General features: G+C 39.7%; 1 protein-coding gene across 1 annotated transcript in view; it reads right to left on the bottom strand.

Annotated features, from left to right (window-relative positions):
• The window catches only part of MXRA7 (matrix remodeling associated 7), a 56,030-nt gene that overhangs the window by 6,680 nt on the left and 25,467 nt on the right, over positions 1-23,883 (bottom strand). Inside the window, exon 5 of the mRNA XM_042447550.1 lies at positions 21,074-21,170. Within this exon, the coding sequence (XP_042303484.1) occupies positions 21,074-21,170 (97 nt within the window). The remainder of the gene's footprint in view (positions 1-21,073; positions 21,171-23,883) is intronic.

The raw sequence follows: 23,883 nt of genomic DNA, 5'->3' as shown, positions 1-23,883 counted from the left end.
CTCTTAGTGTGTTGAATCAGCATCATCACACTTGCAAGCTACACTGTGCATATTTTTACTATTTCAAAAGGACTAGCAAAATCAGTTCAGATTGTATAGCCCAAATCATTGCTCCCCTTCTGACTTTGGTTTACTTTTGTCACTGGCCAAAATTGCCATTGGTGTGCAACCTGCACTGCATGCCCTACTTGCTACAGTCTGAACTTGATTTTAGCTAGTCTTCAGCCAGCCAGATACAACCTGATGTGAGCTTATTCCTTAACTTCTGCATGATTATTGTGATCTTCACATGGGCATAAGTAGGAGTGTATGGGGAGTGCGGACCACACTAGGTGACACCTGAGAGGGGGTTGTCATTCAGTGCACTGGTGGAAAGGCCGAAGTTCCAGCTCTGGTGACTTTGTTGGCCAGGCAGGAAAGGGAGTCTCCTCCTTTTTCTATCCAGCCAGCAGCTCTGTCAGACGCAGAAAAGGCGCAAGGTGGCAGGAGCTGGTGCCCAAGTTCCAGGTCTCCATGTCTCACAGCTTTGCTAGCAGGATGAGAAAAGGAATCTCCTCCTTCTCTTGCCCACCTACCATCTCCTCCTCTTCCAGCTTGGTGGCAGTGGCAGGTGCCTGGTGATTGGGCAGTATGGAGGCAGGCAGGCTCCTCCCCATCTGCTTGATTCCATGCTGTCTGATGGTGCCACTAGGCTACTCTTTTGTGGTGCCACTTCTGCTGATAGCCTGTCTCTTTGGAGGAGCCCAAAGAGATGAGCATTGGTTGCAGGAACATGGAAGACTTTGGGCAATACAAATGCTTTTGGGGGTGGGTGGGCCACAGTGTCCCAAAGAAACAAGCATTAGCAGTGGCAGGAATGTGAAGGATTTATGATGGCTGCCTCCCCCACTGCTGCTGCTGATAGTCCATCTCTTTTGGGGGGGGGGGCACAGCACCTGAGCATTGGCAGAGGTGGCAGCAGAAATGGAGGACTTGGCAGGTTTTTTAAAAAAACCTTCCCATTTGCTCCAATATTTTTATTAGTTATTAATATATAACACAAACAGTACATGTTCCACAGACAAATTTAACTTAACAAACTGAACAAATATAGAAAACACATATTAGACAAACCTACATATTAATTAAATACATATATACATATACAAAAAGCACATCGACAAGCTGGTAACAAAAAGCTTCCCAAATGACAAGATGACAGTTAAAACCATCATATTTTTAGTAAACCTTTCTTAGGAAGAAACTTATAAAGGTTTCAGTGAGCCTATATTATCTAATGACCAGTCCAATATTGGCATTTCATTTTGCGAGGTTTTTTCTTCCATTTCAATTAAATTGGATCTTGTTTTAAATTTGGCTTCCTTATCTACTTATAAAGAGAGATTATAGATAAATGAAACCATTTTTTCCTTTCAATCCTGTTTGAAAAACATATCTAATGCATATTATTTTAACCCACGACTAATAAGCAATCAAGTCATTAATCTACAAGTCCAGAAACAATTAATTCATCAAATTTTTGTTGTTAAGTCAACCTGGTGTTTTTCCTAATCTCTGATAAACTTGCTGTTAGCTTTTCCATCAGGTATGTAAGTCAATTTATCCATTTCTGTTACATTAAGTAATTTTATTATCCATTCCTCGTTTGTAGGAATTTTCAATGATTTCCAATATTTAGCCAGAAAAAAATGGGCAGCTGATATCAAATGTCAACAGAATCTACCAATCTCCTTCTAAACATTGCTTTCAAGGTTAAACAGGCCAAGCAGGAAAAATTCTGGGATCTAAGTAATTTTCTTCTGTAAGATAGCCTGCATTCTTGCTTTTATCATAAGGCAGAATTTTTCTTCTCTACTACATCTCCACCACACGGGGTAGCATGTTCCAACCTCTTTGCCGCATTTCCAACATAAATTATTGGTACCCTTCTAGATCTTAGCAAGTTTATCTGATGAGAGATATCTTCTGTGCATTATCCCCCCCCCCCAATAAAAAACTTTTAAAGTTGTAACACCTCGTATTAACAATGTTGTTTCCCCATTTCTGCCGATTATCAAGGATTATACTATGACCTATACTTTAGATCATTTTTACATGCGATCTTTAATTAATTCATCTCCTAAATTATAATTCAACAGCATCTTGTACATATTACTAATCAGATGTTCTCCTCCTTTTAGAATATGTTTTTCAAATTTATTCTTTTAAAAATCAAATCCTCCCTTAATTTTGTCAACCCTAAATCTAAAAATTGCAAATAAGGAAAGCATCAGATATTGAACCCTCCACTCCAATTATTAGTTCTTCTCTACTCTTAAATTTGTACGGTTCCTCTTTTGAATTTAGCTGATTTCTATAAGTTAGCCATTTGCCTTCTGTAAAGCTTTAAGTGAGAGTGCCTTGGAAGGCGATGATGAAGGAGGTGTTTTGGTATAAAGCATTTGTTTATATTTAATTCAGGTTTTGTACAATGCTTTCCTTATCAAATGCTTATTAATGCTTATTAAATGCCTTGTATTTGTACTTTGTTGTACCACAAGAAGTTATGCAAACCAAAGTACAAGCAGCCTGTTTGACATGGATCAAACCCTGGTTATTGTTAGACAATTACAAATTATTGGCACAAAATATTAAATAAACAAAATGGCAAGACATGTTAAATAAAACAAAATGCTGATAAAATATCAGCACCGTGTGTCAAATATGACAGGTACACCCCTGGATAGGTTTGTTTGCTGTAGGATCAACTTTTCTGCCCATTAGTTTTCCAGATGCCTAGATTCCATTTAGTGTTGGACTAGACTCAGTTGAACTTTGCCTCTGTTTGCCTACGTTTAAGTGGTTTCTGAACTGGTTCAGGTGGTTTGTCACAATGGTGGTGTAGTCTACAGCCAGAGAATGTCGCACTGCTATTCCCATCAGCCCCAGTGAGCATGGCCAGTTATGCAGAAAAAGGTTAGCTTTTGTGGTAATATTAAATCATCAAAGAGAACAATTAGTCAGCATTAAAAATTCTTGACATTATTTTTATTAGTTTGTTGAATGTAAACATAATTCAAAATTATTAAATGTCCAGGATTGCTTAGAGCAATCTGGACCACTGATTGCAGTTCAGAAGTAAAACCAGAGGTGTTTTAACTATTAAAATGATGCCTCTTGAAATGACTGTTGAATTTTTTTACCAACCAAGTCAATGAAATAATTTTTAACGAACTATTTCCAAGCCCTGGGAATATCTGCTGGTTTACTTGTGCAATTATCTGTTGATGCATTTGTCCCTTCTATGAAATTGCACCTCTTCACTGGAATGGAAAATATTTTGAAATCTTGTATCGTGGGAAAGTTGCAATCTTCTACAAACTCACTTCTTTGATGTTGCTCCAATCAAACAAATAGGCCACTCATGAGCAGGCCTCAAATAGACACACTCCACAACAGTATGACTGGTAGGCAGAAAAGAGTTGTGAAAAAGATGCATCTAACTGTGTGACATGTCCAGTTTGTGCCTAAGTCAACTGATAATTTTTTAGAATCCTTTTCCAATGCTGTTTTTCTTATTCTAGTTACTAATCTTAGGCAGAAGAAGATATATGGCTCTGTTTTTCACACTGAATAATAACATAAAATGTATTTTTGTGTTGGTGTAATCTTTGGAACACAGTATGTGAGGGCAGAAGATTGTGGGCCATACACATTAACAAACACAGCAACCATTCATATAAACTATTTAAAGGTTTATTGGACCGAGTAATGGCAATATACATTTCAAGCCACTAGAAATTACAGTCCTGTGTATGAGAGTCACCTTCACATTTAGAAAAAAAATGTAGAAAATACCCAGACAGCCATTTTATCATTATTGAGGAAATACCTTTACTCACAGCCACTAGTCATATTCCTTGTACAATATATGTATTGCTGTATAGTGAAGCATTATATTGTATATAAGGCAATCTTTGCATAGTTAATGGTGCCTGGAACACTGAATCAATCAGACAATTTAATTGGAGACAGAATGGATGCTAACAGGTATCTCAAAGCCGAGTGTCCTTATATAAACAGATTCAGGTGCAAACTGTATTATGCTAGTGATAACAAGAAGAAAAATGGAAGCTCAGATGTTGTTTTTTTTAAATGCTAAAGCTTCCTACTTTTCCCTAAATAAGCCCTTGAAAAAAAATGTTATGCTAGAGAAAAATCTTTCCCAAACCTGGGCACTCCAAAGAATGATTGAGTAAATGATTTCAAGTATTCCCAAAGAATTAAATTTTCTTTTTAAAAAGCATCTTGGCTTTGTTATATAATGAAGTGTTAGTCCAGAATTAATCTGTCTTCAAAATATAAGAGGATTCTGGGAGAATCTCACCTCAAAGTGGTAATTCCACAAAATAAAAAGTGGCCTTAGTACAGTACTTCAGTACTCTCTTTGTGGAAGAAAAGGCTTATGAAACAGTATGGTTTGTTTTTTTACTGGAATTACTGTTTCAACAAAGTCACTAATAACAACCCTGCAGACCTGATTTTCTGTACATTACAGTATATTGCAACATTTCAATGCACTGCCTGATCTGTCATAGGGAAGCAAACAACAAGATGTTGTTTTTTTAAACAAAAGGATGCTGTATCAGTGTGGTGGCAGGTCAACAATATGTATTTTAATTATTCAGGAAATATATAATAAATCATAACTCAAGGGACACTACTTTTTCAAACCCCATTATTGGGATCTGGTGCTAGGGTCAAATATACTGGCTATTACACGCATCAATAAACCTATAGTCCTCATGATGAAAAACCATCTAATAATAAACAGTTACAGTATGGTTGTACCCTTGTGCCATTATCTGAAATAAACCCCACTGGATTCAATGGGGCTTACTTCTGGGGAGGCCTGCACTGCTAATCCTTGTTAGTTCTTAGGATTTCCCACTACCTAAGATGGAGGACCACTTCTTATCAAAAGGCTACAATGGAAGACTGACTACACTAGAGTCTACATCTTACCACCAAATCTCTACCGGCAAGTGAAGGGAGCATTCATAATGCTTCAACTCTCAATGTATTGTCTTCAAAGCTATGAAGAAATGTTTTGGTCCAAGGCAGACAGATAGAAGGGGACCAGATAGTTGAACAGAGTCACTGGACAGATCTGATTAAATTGCCAGCCTTATAGTCCATGCTGTCTAAAGGGAATTTATCATAAAGCAGTTAGCACGACGAAGTGTGTTTGTCTTATGTTAAGCACCTTACTTTCACATCTAAGAACAGAGCCCCTCAAAATGTGCTTCCTACTTTCTCCAGCCCACATAGTTCACATCCAAACACATAGATTTAGATTTTGTCCAGTCTTGACATTATAAGATTTTTTTCTGAGGAACTTGGCTTCAGCCAAAGAGAAAGTCCCATATTTTGAGGGGTTATTTATATTTCAGTTGGATATGTGTATCTGGTAGGTTTGGGGGGTTGTTTTTTCTCAAGCCTTTAAAAGATGCCAAAAGGAAAAGCCTTAGGAAGAGTCTAGGGATAACTTCATATAGTCTTCAGTTCTGCAAAGAGAAACAAGAAAAAAATAAAGAGAATTCATTTGAGACATGTTACCTTTGGAGATTTTGTATGATTACTTTTTGTAATAAGTGGAGGAAAAAAACTTATTGCAGAGAGGAAGTTTCTGAACCACCCGGGCAGGAACACAAAACATTTAGTAGAAAGGGTGCCTTGAGATTTTAAAGCATTTGCTTCATCATTTGCAGCAGGATAGTCTAAGCCCAACAAGCTGAGCATCTATAAATCCTCCTGGTTTGCATCTTGAAGATTTCTAGCCTGTTCTAGCTCTACCAATTGGCAAGGATCCCTTGAAACATTTTTGGGGGAAGGTATAGATTTAATATGTCCTTGTGTCCTACCCTGAATATTACATCTTTTCAGTATCCCAGGGCATTAGAACAACAACATATTTCATGATATATGTTTGCTGAGATTCATAGATCTAGACTTATGAATTGGTTCATACAGGTCATATTAATTCATACATCGTGATTATGCCCTGGTACAGACTTCTCAGGCACCAAAAGTTATACATGAGCCATCCCATGAAGGTCAGAACCCCTTTTCACTAGCCCAAACAACAAGCCCTCACAATGAAGGGGGTTACTACAGTGCCTAGCTATGAACAAACTCTCTTCTATTGACAATATGGCCCCTTTCTTAAAAGACACATTCCAGCACTACTTCCTTATCCGGTTTTCCATTGTATTATGTTTTTCACAAGTTAAACACTGAATCATTTCATAAACACAATCGGAACATTTGCTTGTTAAGAACAGCTTTTGAGATAATATGGGACCTGGTAACCATTATTAACAGACAGCAGTGGACAAATGTTGCTGTTTACATAAGTACCACTCTCACCTTCCATATTTAAGTGAACTTGCACAAAACCATCCAGTACAATGGGGGTATGCTGTACTCCCCTTTATGCTGGAAAGGGTTTTATTAATTTACAAAGGATAACTTACTCCATTTAGACACAACCATCCTCTCTCCTGTTATAGACCGAATAATGGGAAAGGTGGAGAAAGCAAGGTAGATGCAGCAATGTCCAGTGATACTGATGTGGATTTGCCAAAGTTAAGCAGACTGTAACAGTGAGAGTGATCATTGAATAACTGTACAGTTGAAGTCAACAAGCTTTTGCATGAAGGTGTGTCCCCCTTAAGCCAATATTGCTTTATTTGTGTTAATAGCTAACTTGGAACTTAAGGTGTAGTTATATTGTCCAAAAATAAGAGAGAGAGATTCAGTCGAACAGGTAGAATCACATTCCAACAAACTAACAATGTTGTAGATGTGTAGTTATATTGTCCAAAATAAGAGAAGAGATTCAGTAAACAGGTTGAACTGCATTCCAACAAACTAACAATGTTGTAGATTATTATTACTATTTTTTAAAAATACTGTAAATAATAATGACAATTTGCACTATACATGTCTTGTATCTACATTTTTATTGGTGGTGAGTAGACATAACTAAGGGATGAAAATATGCAGAGGAGGTATGTGGAGTAAAAAGTTATGTTGGCTGGGGGATTCTAGGAGCTGCAGTGGAAAATTACTCAAGATGAATGTGTGGGGAAGGATGCTTAAGATCAATGTGGATTTCAGTATTAAGCTGAGAATTTGGATATTGTGCAAGAAAGATCCTCTTGTGTTCACATTCTGGGTCACTATGCTGTGGTTGTTTATAACTGAGTACTTTAGAATCAAATTCAGAATGTCCTTTTCTCTTTATGTACAGGAAGGGGACACTTACTGGGCACAATATTGTGAGATCTAAAAATAATTATTGCAAGCATTTGGGAATTCTGTCCACCACCATTTCAAAATGCAAATTTCTGAACAATTAACTATCGCCACAGTCCAAAGTAGATTAAGTACTTAAATATTTTTCATGTACTTAGATTTTTACCTGAATTATCAATAATTACATAGCATAATCTGAAGTTGAAGGCTTTCATGGCAGCATCCATAGTTTTTTTGTGGGTGTTTGGGGCTATGCAGCTGTGATCTTCAAAGAATGGTGGTATGGAAGAGAGTGGGATATAAATATTGTTGGTTGAGGGGAAGTGATTTGCATGTTAATCTGTGTATTGTTCTGTTATTGAATGGCAAGGCCTCAGGGTGTCTATTTAATTAATGATTCATTGTCGGTTGGGAAACCCCCCTCACCCTCAATGGCTTTCAAAGTAAACAAGGTTTGGCTACCAATCCTGAAAAACACTAAAATCAAGACCCAGCAAATGCAAATGAAAACCATGCAGGATGAGGGAGTTTTCCTAGCAGACAATGGATTATTCATTACATAGACACCCTGAGGCCTTGCCATTCAACAACATAACAATACACAGATTAACATGTAAATTGCTTCCTCTCAATCAACGGTATATGTACCCCACTCTCTTCCAGGCCAGCATTCTCTGAAGATCCCAGCCACAGCTGCTGGTAAAATGTCAGGAATAAACTCTTCTAGGACATGGCCTCATAGCCAGAAAAACCCACAAAAGACACTGGATAATGCTTTACAGTACAAATGATTAATTTGATACAATTGTCTTCTTTGCAGAGCCAACATTTGAAAAATATTGTGCAAATGTCAATACAGAATACTTGGTGTTATAAGAATGTGCTCACACTCTCCTAATGTATCTTCCATGTTTTCTTCTGTATTTTCCTGCATTTTTCTATTCATCTTGTATTCTATATTGCTTGCTAAACAGAAAAAATATAAGGGTATCCATAACACCTGAAAAGTTAGCAGATGGAGAATGAGAAGCAGCTTCAGGAAGATCAATACATTGTAGAACATATGAAAACATGATGCGGAGGAGCATCACATGGGGCATAGATGAACAATAAAGACCAGGGGAGAAGTAAAAGCTGAGCAGAAATGGAAAAGAGTCAATAGCTCAAAGCAACATTCCCCTTGCCCCTCCAGCTTCTCCTTGAGATGAATATTAACTTCGACCCACTGGCCAAAATACAGCTCCTCTATATATGGAAGATTTTGTAATGTTACCAAATAACCTCACATGAAAGAGATTATGTCAGTTCTGTTTTGTATGAATCAGTCTTAGGATAGAACAACCAGACAGTGGTGTTGTGGAGTCAGACTTCACACTGTCAAAGCACCATTCTGTTTTTTTATTCTTCTTTTAATTAGAAAGAATTATAAAATCATTTGCCAGTCCCTCACCCTAGTTACCTTTTAATCTCTGAATTTGTCTACAAATCTGGAGCTAGTATGTGGGGATGGGATTTCATATAGTGAGTAATCTAATGCAAAATATTTTGGAGTGGCTTGGTACACAGTTAGGACCCAGTAACCTTAAAAAAGATAAAATACTGGTGGAGCTTGTTAGAATTGCTACAATAGGCATGTGGATATGGATCAACACGGCTGCCTACATTTTTGACCTTCTGTTGGTGATAGGGTGGCTATAGACATTGTGATGATGTCCACCAAGTCACTGCAGTCAGAAAGAGGGAGGATGATCTCTATTCTAACATAAAACTTCACCTGCCACAGATTTTTCAGAAAATGCAGGGAGATACTGACATCAAGAAAACCCGGTCCTGCTTCCTAAAACACTAGATTTTAAAATCCAGTGTGGTCAGCAATTTTACTGTTGGTTGTCAGTCACAGTGTGCTGTTACCAGAATATGCTGGAATTCTATCCCAATTGAGACTTGAACTGAATTTTCCACAAGTCAATCTGGGTATAAGAAAGCAGATTATTGCTAGATATTGGTGCCTGAAAATACTGGTGTAAAAATTATTGAGGGATTAAAACTTTACCTTTCTCCTTTTTTAACCCTCTTCTTTTAATAGTATCTTCAAGAACAGTAGCACAACTAGGCACAGATGGGCCAGCTGGCATCTGAAAGTTCTGTTTTTAAAAGTCAAGGTGTATGCAAGAATATCTAGCTTATTCCTACAAGTATAGTGCCATTGTTAAAATGCAGAGGGGAAAAATAGGCCCGATTTAGATGGGCCTTTGCGCCGTCCTCGTCACGTGCTAGGGGTTGGCCAAGGGTGCACCATCCATACCAGCCTTACCCCTAGCACGTGATGGGTGTGTCAAAATGGCATCACCCTGTTCACACGGGCACCACCATTTTGACGTGATGGATGCGTAGTGTCTGCACATCCCGTCGCACTTGCGATGTCACAAGTGCGCCATTTGTGCACTCGTGCGTCACAGGCGCAACATAAAAAGAACCCGCTTTTTGCAGGTTCTTTTTCTGCCGCCAGGAAGCCTCACCGTTTGGCAGCTGAGGCTTCCCGCCAGCGGAAATGGAGGCAGCAGCAGACCGCCCTTTTTGGGCAGTCTGTTTCCCGCCATAGTCTGGCCTAGAACATTTTACTACCTAAAACGAAGAACAAGACACTACACTCATTTCCCTTTCCATGCACAAAAGCCAGCTAGAATGGCAATTGAATCTTTCTACAAGAGTAACTCCCACACACAACATCCGCCTAGCTTAGAGGTATGTGCAACACAAAGCAATTCTCCAATATCTTGCTGCAACTACTGCCTGAGACAGCCCCTTCACTTGACCTAATGGTAGGGCTTGCCCTTGGTCTGAACCTTCTTATGCTGGTTAACAGCTTGAACAACATCCCACTCTGCTGCAGAGAAAAATTGTTTTTTTTCCATTATGCCAACTGCAGTAACAGCCCAGACGTGTCCTCAGACTTCTGTTAGTCCTTCCCACCCTTGAATGCTCTATCGTGCTGCAGAAGATGAACAGCAAAAAAGGGAACAGAAACTTACCAGCCTCTTTTATTCTAAAGAAGCATCATGCTGGACAGGAAAGCAAAGCTCTGAAGAAGAGGAGAGGGATGAGAATGCAGGCAGCATGAGGCAGCAAATGACAATGGGAAGGGAAGGTGATTGCCATCCCAAGGCCACTACACACATTAGGATTCAGCAAGCAGAAATCACTAAGGAGCAAGCAGGGGGAAGCATGCACTGGAGAGCAGAGTTGGCAGGCACCCAAGGGTATCTGATCAAATGTATCCCCTTCCCCTTGAAGGTGTAGCTTTGTTTGCAGAAGGGGAAACTGGGCAGAATGTTTAGCTGCTGTGGCTAATCCCTCTGCTATTTCTTCTTTCTTTTGGTCTATGGAGAAGGTGGCTCTCCTTACAATATTCACTGACCAAACCTAATGATACAATTTGCAACAGTGTAGTGTTATGGCTAAAAATACCATTTTGTCTGTTCTCCTTTAAAGACATAGGGTCAGACTCTAGGAAAATGTGGGTCTTTCCTGCTATATATCCTGCTTGATTTCAGGAAGGGGTTGTAGTCTACTCCAGCTTGCCTCCTCTTTGCTGCTTGGCTAAGTGCTTTCAGTTCCTTACCTATACTACTCCAGTTGTGGCCAGAAGTAATGGTATTTGAGTTCTTTCCATTGTATGAGATTTGAGTTTCAGATTGTGGTACCTGAGTCTGATGCAAGCTTTCTCCAATGAATCTCAAAAAACAAGCATGTTAAATAGGAGGTTCCCTCCATGCCTGTTCTTATAAACCCCCCCCCATTCCCCTCTTCATCACTTGGGATCAGCTGGTTCAGCCTCAAACTAGCTGAGCCTTTTTCTCAATCAAGGACCTGTGCACAGTTTCATACCTCAAAAACCAGAGCCTGAAAAGTTCATTGTGGTTAATTGGTTGTGCCAATCTTAGAACCTCTCCCAGACAAGTGGCATTATGGGAGTCATGCCCTCAAAAGTAACTTCTCCTCAGCTGAGCTCAAAATGAAGAATTCTCATGAGCTAGTCTTATACCTGATTGCCATATACCTTAGGCTCAACCCCATGATTGAGGCAATCCCCACTACAAGAGCTGCACTCCCAGTTTCTCTCAGCTAAAAAACTGGAAGGGAATGCTGGGAGAGAAAAACTTTGGTACAAAACAAATAGACAATTGGCAAGTGGTACACTTGCTGCCTCTGAATATTCCTTTCTTAAGAAAGCCCTATGAAATTTATGGTGTCATTATAAATCAGTAGACAACTTGAAGGCATATGTGTACAAATGCACACACACACATATCATTAGAAAACCTTCTTCCTCTGAAATTTCTAAAGACAAGTGGAATGCAGCCTGTATAAGACTTTGTACGTAATTATAGCCTGGTTAATCTATGTATCTCGCTGCTTGCTTATCAGTACTAAAAAATCTGCATTGGTTTTATACCACTCTGACTATCAAGGTTTTCTTCATTGCTATCCCAAAACATTTAATTTGAGTGCTGAGAATTCTGTGAAAGATGCCTACCTTCAAATTACAATCCCAAGGGTCCTCTGAATGGGGGAATTAGTTCTATAACAAAGTCTGTTCAGGATATGCCCATACAATTCAAACAGAGCAAAGAGATTTTGCAGCTGAGATGTTTAGCAAATTTCAAGTCAGAAAGACTTGCCAAGAGAGGGCGTCCTAGCTCCAGGAATTTATGTTGCCTTAAACACACAAATATACCATAATAGACAAACTGAAAGGAGCTGGTCCAGAATAAAATCCTCCGTTAAATTCTAACTTGCATCCTTCAGGATCAAATGACAGCATCAACAGAACTGGAAATATATTGGATAAGTCACAAATCACCTGCTCAACATGCCCTATATATTCTGCTTCTACAATACACACTTTAGACCTCTGGAGTGGCAGGCAAAGACTGGGGAAGAAGTAGTAAGTGTTTTATAAATAAATACATAATGCAATTGCCATGACGTCTACTGGATGTCCTTTCAGGCAGTGTTTTCAGAAATGGCACTGTTTGTTCCTATGAAGCCAAAGGACCTAACCTAGGTTAAGTGCAGAGTTCTCCACTTGAGGTGGCTAATGGACTGCACCTTTTGGCTAATTTACTACAGAATTGCCTAGATAAATTCCAAAAATCTAGGATTACCTGCAACATTGCAGGGCTGGCATTGCTAGGCCCAGTAAGTAACCAGAAACTCTTGGAGGTTCCTGGACTTAAGGCTTTTTTGCTACAGGCTGTTCATTGGTCTCTCCACCTTGGACTCATTTTCCATGGATTTTTTCATTCACAGATTGAAGCATCCCTGGTTTGAAAGTATTTAAAAACTATATACATTCCAAAAAATCAAACCTTGATTTTGCCATTTGTTAGAAGGAATACCATTTTACTACCCCATTGTATTTAATGGATTTTGGTATCCATGGTGGGTCCTGGAACCAAACTCCAGTGGATACCAAGGGCTCACTGTACTTTTGGGGATGATATCTTCTAGAAGCCCTTATTCAGCGTCTTTACTCTTCATGTTGGCTGGAGGGGTTATGGGAGTTGTAATCATCCCCAGTAACCTTCCCAAGCTATCCCTGGAAGTGGTGCTGGACAATGACATCAATTCCCAGTTACCTAGCCAGGTTCTAAAATGGAGCTAAACTATAAAACAAAAGCTTGGCGAAACTGACAGCACAGAGCCCACTGTATTTGGCATAGTGATGAAATTGTTTCTATGTGCTCCTTCCTTAGCTAGAGGCAGCATGGTGTAGCAATTTGAGTATTGAATGATGACTCTGGAGACTAGGGTTTGGTTCCCTGCTTGGCCATGGAAACCCACTTGGTGACCTTAGGTAAGTCACACACTCCCAGTCCCAGAAAACCCATGATAGGTTAATTTTAAGCTTTAAATCAGAAATGACCTGAAGGCATACAATAACACTTTTACCACTTAATTCTTATCTGGAAGTTTTGGCTTTTCTTGACCCCACACTCTTGCCACATAGCTTGCTCACGATGCCCTGTTCTTGTCCTCTTTTCCAGCAGAAGCGGTGTCTTCTCTCTCCCTCCATTCCTGCTATAATCCGCTGAGTTTTAATCTCAAATTGATCCCCTAGCTTGCTGACCCTTAACATAATTGTAAGCCATGGTCTCTGGCCACTTTCCGGCTTTGCCGATCTTGTCTGTTTCCTTGTCCTCTGTCTTGGAATAGCTCTGCTATAATTCTTTCCTCAGCACTCCCCAAGAAAGGGGGAGGGGACAGAAGTGTCTTTTAATAATGTATTTTCTCTTCCAATGATTAAAAACAACCCTGATAATAAAACTAACATGTCCAAGACACCACATGAATTACCTCTCTGTCAGCCACAATTAACTTCTTAGATTTTGACGTGATTCACGTAGCTGTGACAAGCACTTTGATCTGGCAATTAGTTGTGGATAAACGTTAGCTCCTGATTTGAAAAGCATCACCTGCCAATGTAAAATGTATGCTAGAAGCACAGAAGCCAGCTTCCCTTGTGATCCATTTTGGTTTGTGGTTTGTTTTATTTAATGGTCAGCTGTCAACCCAAGGCACCATAGGAGAGCTATAGTAGTTTAGGAATTAAAAGATTGAGTGTTTGATAAAGTAGTCAACAGTTCAAGATTCAGATATGAGCTCAGTAAGTGACTTTGGGCAAGGAATTTTCTCCGCTCTCTACTTTACTCTGGGAAGAACAACACTAATCTACCTTATTGGGTTGTTGTAAGGATGACCCACTGCATGTATGCTCACTGCAGAATTAAAATGGTTTGACAGCATTTTAAGTGCTATGATGCTATCCTACAGAATACTTTGATATGTAGTTTGGTGGTGCACCAGGGTTCTCTCACAGATCAGGCTGAATAACTCATCAAACTACAATTCTAAGGATTCCGTAGGACAGAGTCATGGCAGTTAAAGTGGTGTCAAACTACTTTAATTCTGCATTGCAGATATACAGTAAGATAATATATGTGAAGTGATATTCAAAAAGTGCTACTTAAATGCTAGATAAACATGTCTTTCCTCATCCCTGGAATCCCCGCCTGAATTCTGATGTCTATATAACCACCTAAGTGCCTTATTATTCCATGGTGCCTACTTAAGCCAAAATTGTAGGGTCTCAGTAGATGGGGTAGGCAGTATATCCTGTAATGGAAATATTTCTAATATCAAAGACTTAGGGGCACAGTCCAGACACTCTGTTAAAATTCCACTGATCTGAAGGGAAGCTTTATGCATGTGTTTAACGAATTATGGGTTCCCTGCAGTAGTTAAGAATAGGCTCTTCAAACAGAACAGTCATTTTTCAGTACAGTTGTCAGTTCACTAGGTGAGGCCTTTGATAGGCCACATTCTCTCATATTTAGATCTTACACAGAAACTCACTTATTATCATTTTTATGGAGTGAAAGATCTCATATGCTGAATTCCATTCATTTTTGGTGGAACTTTGCTCTAGGCACAACAGGGTACAAGGATTACAGTCAGAAACTCAATCCTAATGCAGAATGGAAAGAAGGGCTGTCCAGCTCACAAGCAATTCAGCCAACTGAACTGGAGCCCTAATGTTCAGTTTGGGAGGCAAGTTTCCTATTCTTAGATGAAGAATGTGCACTCTGATATCTGATGTATGGATCCTAATAGGGATGTAACAATCCACTAATTTTCTTCTTGAAAGAAACAACGAATAATCTTAACAATTTTCTTCCCACTGAAGAAAGTGTTAGAAAACTACAAAAAGCTTTTCAAAGAATTTCACAATTTGGGACTTAGCCTGAGCCGAATTTGAGCATGGTTGTTGTGCACAAAAACTGCCTTTTCTGAACCAGAAACATACACAGAAAATGTAATTTTCTGCACAAAACAACCATGTGCAAATTCTGAGTGGAATAAATCTTGAACTGCAAAGAATCTTGTCAAACCAAGGATTTCTTAACATTTGAAAAACATGTTTTCCAGCCATTTTTGGAATATTTTAAAACATTCTTTCCATCCCTAGATCCTAAGAGCTGAGATGCCAAACTCCTGCATCTCACTCTTTAATTGTTTAGTTCTTGCTGTTTAGAAGAAAGCCAGAGGACAGATAATAAGAGCCAGCCCAGGATCCCCCTAGGAAGAGACTGATATGCCCTGTTTTTGTTTTAATAGTGATTCAATTTGTGGTGCTCAGGAAAAATGAAATGGGGCACAGAGGGGAAGGAGACTAATTAATTAGTTATGAAGAGGGAGAAGGGAAGGTGCAGGCTGGGGTAGGGAAACATGGTCAACTTTAGTTTCAAATCACATTAGCAGAGATTATAGGTGGTACCACTACTTCTAAGATGCATGGTCTCCTTACCAAAAGGATTTGTAAGAATGTTTGTGGCCGAGGACCTAAGGTACTTGCTACAGGGATGTGAGGTCAGAGGTCAGCTCAATCCTGTAATATAAATGCAGCAAACCTTGGTCACATCAAAATGGTAGCATTGTCAGGCACTGCCTGATGGAGTGGGGAGGGAGAAGGGAGGGAAGCAAGTGTGTATGCGCACGCACACACAGGGATGGGAATAAAGGGAATTGGGTAGTGGATGGCATGGCTTCCCTCAACTGATCCAGTGTAGCTCCTTACCTGAGGGCAGCCCTGCCCCAACAAACCAGCTAGAAAGAAGGATGGTTTGGAGAAGCCTGAAATGAAAAATTGCTGATGCCACAACCAGCACTTAGAGGTAAGGGTGGAAAAGGATACAAAATAAAACTAGAGCTTGGAAGAACAGACAGACACAGAGAACCAGAGAAAATATGGCACATTGACAAGAAACAGAGAATCCGTTAGAAGAAATGCAACATTCTGCCAATGCCAATTAGTGCAGGAGGTTGGAGGGAGTTTTGCAAATGCAAAGGACTCTGCACAGAGATAGCAAGCATTCAGTGTTACAAGTAAACTGTGGAAAGTGATATATGTGTATGTATATAGCACAAAAAACACTGTCAACCAGGAAGCATACTGTGATTGCAATCCAAGATGGGAAGCTGTAACAGGGCATCTACATTTGCTTCTTATGAAAAAGCCACCCTGTAAAATAATTCATTTTTCTGTTGGATGGAAGATACAGGAACAGTCATGTTTACCATGGAAGAGTTGCTTAATGGAGGTTAGAGAACCTCTCACAGTTCTGCTTCAGGACTGGATAACCTATGGATCTCCAAATATGGTTGGGCTTCAGATCCTGCCAATCCCAGTCAGTCTTTGCTAATAGTTAAAAAAATAGGACTGTTCTTTCATCAACATATGGAAGACCAGCACTGCCTTCTCTACACATTTAATACATGTGTTTCTAAACTGGGCCTTTACAATGTGTAGACTGTGCAACATATGCAGCTTGCCAGTTGCTTATCGGCTTTCAAATGGGTCACAATTTATTTCCTGGTTGTATAGTTTCAGGAGTTATCACCTGGTAAGCTGCCATACATAGCTGGGACATCACATACAGCAATGAGTCTGCATGTTGTCCATTGTTCATCTGTTGCAGCAAAAATGACAAAACATTCCTGTGGAATCGATAAAGAATGTGAAATGAATGGCACATTGAACTTTCCTGGCCATAATCCACTTCATCTGATGAATCAGGTGCTGCCCTGGATTTCAGGTATGGATGCAGTATGACTAGTCAGTGTGGTCAAAGGGAAATTAAAAATCCTGGATGACACACTTTGTGCAACTGATGAACTGGGGTATGGCCCATGAAAGCTCATGTCCCAGTATTCTTTAAGTTTCCATAGGACTTTTTGTTGCTTGTGGTACACATGGCTTTATCAGTTATCTGGGTTTCTATGTAAAATTCCAAAAGGACATTTTTGTTCAGTTCTATAGGATACTTTTATAAGGACCCTCCCTGCAAGAACTATGCAGTCACACAAGCAGAAACATGTCCAGACTTTCTAGTGGACAAGGTGGGGATGGGAACCCAGCAGGAAAAAGTGAAACAAGATTTCACACCACTCAGCAGTGGAGCAACAATACAGCATTGGAATAATTAAACACCTTCCCTGAACACATTCTTTTACCTGCTGTCCCAAGAAAAAAACTAGCTAACATCTATAGAAGCTTTCATGCTAGTAAGTAAAAAATGCTCAATATGTCAAATTCTCAGTGGCATATGAAAAATTACCAACCAAGAAAGGAGAGCAAATTATATTTTGACATGTGGGACAAAACTGGTTCCTTGGAAGCATCTGAATCTACCTTATCTACATTATTGATATGCATGAAGACAAAAGTCCAAGCAACTTGTACTCTTTCTATCTATACAAACAATTGTATTATTTATAATAATAAATCTGCCCTAAGCACTGTGTCTACAATTATTTTTGATAAATAAAGTGATGGTTCAAGCAGCTCAAAAAGCTACTAGTAAGAAAATGAATTTAGGTTTGAGGTGTATGATAAACTTACAAAAAGGTTAGATTATAGTAGTTTGGCTGCTCACTGATAGATCTCAGCAAGTAATTGGAGCTCATCTGTTTCCTTATCATATAACTTAGATAATTTGTTGTTGTTGTTTTTTCATTTTCAACATTAGCATAAAGTTCTCTTTTCAGAAGAGACACTATGGTAACCACATCAAGTTTACGGTATTTCACCGAATTCATGAATCAGCACTGGCTCTTCTGTTAAGGAGAGCTGAGTGAGGAGTTGTCTGCACAAACCAAATGGCCTGGCTTTCTCCAGCTTGGAAACCCCAGTGGTAGGATTGGGCCCAATTGTACCAGTACAGATGCAGATCCAGAGGATCCGGTGTGACCCCAGAGTAAAGGGCTTTTACCGTGTGATAAAATAGCCCTGGTTTTGCACTGAGTTTCTAAAAAAAGAAAACCTCCACAATAAAATTGGGCTGTTCACCTTGTCAGCATGCAAACTGTCTGAGAAGATCCACAGTTGTCCCGTCTGATGCAAAAACGGGATGTCTGCAGCCAGGCATCCCGTTTCTGCATCAGATGGGGCAACTGTGGAGTTTCTCAGATCATTCACATGCCAGCAAGGTAAGAAGTGGCCCCAGGTCCCAAGTCAGTGTGGGGATGGATGTTTGAAGACCCACCCATCCCCATGCCGATCCAGGGACTTACCTGGGTGAGCACCAGAGGCAGGATAGCATGGGCTCAGCCTGTGTTATCCTGCTCCATCTGTTCAGGCCCTGAGATCATTCCTAAGGGTAAGCAGCTGGGCAGACAAGATGGCCTCCAGAACGTTTCTAATTATACAGTTCTAAAGCATAAATATACAAGATAATGCTTATGTTTACCTCAATCAGCTAATGGTTGTTTCAGTGCTACTCGTGTTTAAGTGAGGACTAAAAGGAATTTTACCCTAATCTAGACACACTGGTAAGCATGCTGTGCCTGTTAGGTGAACTGCCTCCTACCCCCACACATGAAGCCTAGAAAAAGAAACGTATGTTACATGAATGGATATGTATGCACAAAAACATGCATACACAATTTTTAGAAATGAATTCCCAATTTCATTTGTACTGAGGGTTTAGTTTTTCAACATGATTACTTACCTGGTAAACAATGTCATAAGACATCAGGTGATTACTCTCTTGTTCATATTTAGATATTTCTTTTGTTATTTGCCTATTCTTTTTGCTCATTTGCACCATTTGGCTCAACTACTGGAGATAGGATCAGCACATGCTCTAGAGGATGTTTTTTTTTAATGGTCATTTAGACAGTAAGGCTATTCAGAAATGTGTGTCTTGCCATGACACAATGTTAAATGAATGCAAAAACCTGCAGCTGCTGAAATACCATCTACTTTACAGCTATTCAACATAACCCTGTCCTCTACAGAATGTGTTTATTCTCACCATTTGGATCTGACACATGAGTGCAGTCCACAACTCACGAATAAGTTCCCAAACTTATCTGTTACTTTTTAAAAATAAATAGGAATTCTGCTTGCAGACTTAACCATCTAACACTATTGTGAATATATTTCAGTTCTAGATCTGTATTCATTTCAGAATCACATGGGGTTTTGCTTTTGTTTTGTTTTCTAAAACTACAGCAGAATTTTCAGCTAAGCTTCATCAGAAGAAACAACAAACATTTCTGCTCTTTTAAATTACACACTTTATAGTCTCCATTGTTATTGGAACAAAGTGCCACAGTATTATTGTTTTTAAAATGTTTGTGCTTTTAAAGTCAGCATCGGGATTTAAGGACCTAATGGTTAACTGGTGAGTTTGCAAGCATTTAGCTGCAGATGAATCTGACCTGAGGTCTCTGTTAAGAAGCACATTTATATATAGCTCAGAGACCAAGCAGACCATACAAAACAACAGAGAGGAAAGGCAAAGCAGACTTTGTTGACCACATCATAAAGCAACAATAACAAGAGAGAATCACCAAATATTTGAAAAGAAGTAAGACCACTGCTTTTCTAATTATTTTCTTTAAGTGGAAACAAATCATTAGTTGACTGACTGCAAAATGCTTTATCACATGAAAAATGGTGTCATCCCTTGACTGGACTCATGTCATTATTTGCGTACAGGTGAGCTGTCTTTTGCTCACTGGGGATTAGTTCTGAGTAATCCTTCGTAAATGTGTGCTGCAGGTCTTGGAAGGAATGATTTACAAGTAGTGTATCTCTTGTATTGGTGCAATAAGTAATGTTTCCTAGTTTTTATTTTAAAAAATGTTTCCTTCAAAGGACATTTTGAGGAATGTGTAGCGGGGGGGGGGGGGGAGATTTAATTGTTTTATTCTATTATCTTATCAAAAGAGTATTTAAAAAAAGAATAAAATCAATGAGTTTCTTTTCAAATCTTCACAATAAGTAATAGCAACAAACTGCTTTTAAAAGTAACACTACATATTCTGCTCTTAGGGCACTAGGTGGGCATGGTTCCATGGTTTTCTTTATGCCAGCCAAAATATATTACTCAAGCATTTTCCAGCACTGGGGGGGTGGTGACAGCGGACATTTTTGTACTCTTTGAGGACTGCGGAAAATTTTGTTTTTTAGGCGGAAGCTTACCATGGTAGATACAAAGCAGAAGACATTTGCAGTCTTTAATGCAGAGGTACAGAACCTTACCCTCCAGAAGTTTTGCCCTGCCATCATGATAATACTGGCCATGCCAATAGGAAGCTGACAGGATCTGTAGGCCATAATTTCTGGAGAGGCCAAAGTTGCTCACCTTTGTTTCAACTTTGTTTCAAAACACTTTGTAACCACTTCATGCACCAATAAAGCTGCAATAAATGGCAGCCTGGAAGCATGCCACAAAAGGGAACAATGCTATGTCATGTTGCATTATCATTCCCATGGGCATTCTGGATAAAAAAGGCAAAAAGATGGCAGTTCACACTACTCATATACTCCTTTCATGACAGAAGGGTTTATGCATCAGAGGTCCACAGCAGGACCAAGAACTGTCAGGAAACCAATACATTGTGAGTCTGTGTGATGGTCACTACCAATATTAGTTTTTGTTATTCTGAGAAATGTTCTTTGGGCCCTCTGAGAACCTGACTTGAAATGAAAGGCTGGGGCTATTCTTAGCCAACAGCACCAGTAAGCAATGTTCCTCATGACAAGGATACCATAGAGAGGGTCAACTGCTCTTTAATTACCAGGGCAACACACCCTAACATCCTTTACAAAAAGTATAAGATATGACACAAATCAACTAATTTCTGGTTGTCAGGTTAGACTCATTAAGTGCCGTGCTGAACTTAAAGAAGCCAGACCTACCTTTGTTCTTCTTCAATTTCTTCTTTGGTCATCATAGCTTTATACTGGCTTCCCCTCAGTTTTCCAGGACTATATTTAAAGGAGAACTGTTCTTCTGCTACAAATGAGGGAAAAAGAATGCATCAGAGAGGGATAAACATCTTCAGCTTATTGTACATATTTGGAAGTACCACCATGAATTTCTGAGGTACTTAATTCCAAATACATATTGCTATGGATTTCCTATTTCCTTAACCAGCAGGTGACAAATTCTACGGATAGCACAGCAAAATTTAATTCCCTTGGATGTAAACACAGTGAACATTCCTTTATGTGATTATTCCTTTATGACAGGCAGCAAATTTGCAAACCCACACTTCAGATTTCTTACCGTGTCCCCAAACCCCCTCTTGAAAAAGGACCATAAACACGTGGGTAGAGCCAACTTTGCTTGCAGAAGATGCCAGGTTCAATGGCTGAAACCTTCAGGTAACAAGTGTTGGTAAAATATTTGGAGAGTGACTGCCATTCAGAGCTGGCAATACTGAGCTGGAAAATAACCTCATCTATTACAATACAGTATCTTATGTTCCTATGAATTTAAGTCAGGGATGGGAAACCTGTGACTCTTCAGATGTTGTTGGTCTTCAGCTCCCATAATCTCTGACCATGTTGATGGGAGCTGGAATTCAACAAAACCTCTACATCCCTGGAACCTGAAGCTAACTCAGAACTCTTTCTCCTGTTCTCTGCCTGTTTGTCTCTCTTACACCCAATGCAAAATAGTGTTTCTGACTGTTTCTCTTGCCCTCCTACTGACAAGTGGCAACTATTAGGAGGATATTTCCCTCTCACCCTTAACTCTGATTGGTTTACGTTCCACATGCTGACAAGAGATTCCCACCTATTGGGAGAGTTTCTTCTATCATTAGCTCCTGCTGATGAAACAGCAACTCATAAATCAGACTAGCATTCCCCCACAAAGATGGTCTTAGAATCATAGAATCATAGAATCATAGAATCATAGAGTTGGAAGAGACCACTAGGGCCATCCAGTCCAACCCCCTGCCTGTGCATAAAACTTTAGCCTTTGTTCTGTAGTAAAACTTGATATAGATGTCCCTACAATTGAAAAGGTTTGGTCATCAGCTCTGCCAATCTAGAATAAAATGGACATGGCTGGAGACAATGACCTGAATCTTATTGGTCACTCCCAACTACAGTATAATCACTGAATCAATTGGTGAACGGTGAGTCAACACATGGGTAAATTCTATTTAATCAATGGGTCTACTACAGTAGATGGAACTAAACAACAGATTCAAGCCTGTGCTTCCCCTTATTGTTCCACTCCCTTGCTGGACTGTTACTATCACTATACTTGATAGTCCAGGAGTGGGCAATTGCAACAGATACAGGAACCATTTTTATTCCCTGGGATCCTCTAGGAGCCTCATGGACTACCAAAACAAACAAACAGTCCCAAAGTAGACTACTTCTGGTTCTGAAAAAAGGGGAATTTTCTATGTTAGTTCAGGGAGGCCTTGAATCCTGTTTAAAAGATATAAATTATTGCATGTGGAGCTTCTAGAAGAAGCAATTCACCGTCTTCTTTTGACCAGAAAAAGGGCAGTCTAGGGATTCTAGGAGTGCTGAGGACCACAAAAACATATTTGGTGACTACCCGTGGCCACAGGGACACATTTTGTCCACCCTGGTATAGCCCTGGGATCCAGGGAACTAGTTCAATGAGAGAAATATCATTGTTTGAAAGAGTGTGAGTGACTGGGTGTAATAATCAACAAACATATGCCTTTGAAACCATGAAGTCAGCAAAACAATATGGCGTGCTCCAATAGACCACTGTAAGGCTACGGTGAAAATCAGGCTGATACATTTTCTTTGTTACCAGCTGATATGAACAGAATTCCTGTGCTGTCAAGTGTGTTTCTTTTCATTTGCAACAATAAATGATGTTTTCTTTCTTGAGCCCTACCGGACCATATCTCTGGCAATTAAAGCGCTCTAGCTAACAGACATGGAGCCAGAGATTTATCTCTTCAAAGCAGATTTTGCTCCAGTTCTTTGTTTATGTTTTAAATCACTCCTCTGAGTCATCCTCCTAAAAGCAGCCCAGTAACCAATAGGATTGGAAGTCAATTAAAGGCTCTAGTGCAAAGGGATGCACCTGTGCCCATTTGTTTTTGCTTTGTTTTAAATGCACAGACATAAAGATCTTGTTTAAATAATCTCTGCACCAGCTTTTGCTGTTGACTTTCAAAGCCCTCCATGGACTGGCCCCTCCTTACTTATCTGAACTTCTTTCTCCTTACATTCCTTCTCGCACCCTCCGCTCTGGTAGTCAGGGTCTCCTGTCACAGTGTAGGACTACCACTGCCCCCTCCCGAATTTGTCCCTTCTCACTTACTGCTCCTTACTCCTGGAACCTTCTTCCCCCACATGCACACCTCAGCACTTCTCTACCCAGTTTCAAAACTGAGTTAAAGACTATATGGTTTAGAGAAGCATTCCCAGGGGTGAGCCCCTCTCTGCCCCAGGATGCCTCCTTTTAACCATCCATTAAGAAGCCAAGCCCTCCCCCCCCAGTCCATCTGCCTTGGTCCAGGCCTCGGAGGTAGAGAAGAACTGCTCGACCTGATTCCCTTCTCCTTTTGTGTCGTGTCTTTTTAGATTGTAAGCCTGAGGGCAGGGAACTGTCTAATTAAAAAGATTGTATGTACAGCGCTGTGTAAATTTACAGCGCTTTATAAATAAAGGTTAATAATAATAATAATAATAATAATAATAATAATAATAATAATAATAATAAT

Source organism: Sceloporus undulatus, chromosome 2, assembly GCF_019175285.1.
Source record: "Sceloporus undulatus isolate JIND9_A2432 ecotype Alabama chromosome 2, SceUnd_v1.1, whole genome shotgun sequence".
NCBI lineage: Eukaryota > Metazoa > Chordata > Lepidosauria > Squamata > Phrynosomatidae > Sceloporus > Sceloporus undulatus.
The sequence above is the reverse complement of the archived record's forward strand: the minus strand, read 5'-3'. Positions and strand labels throughout refer to the sequence as shown.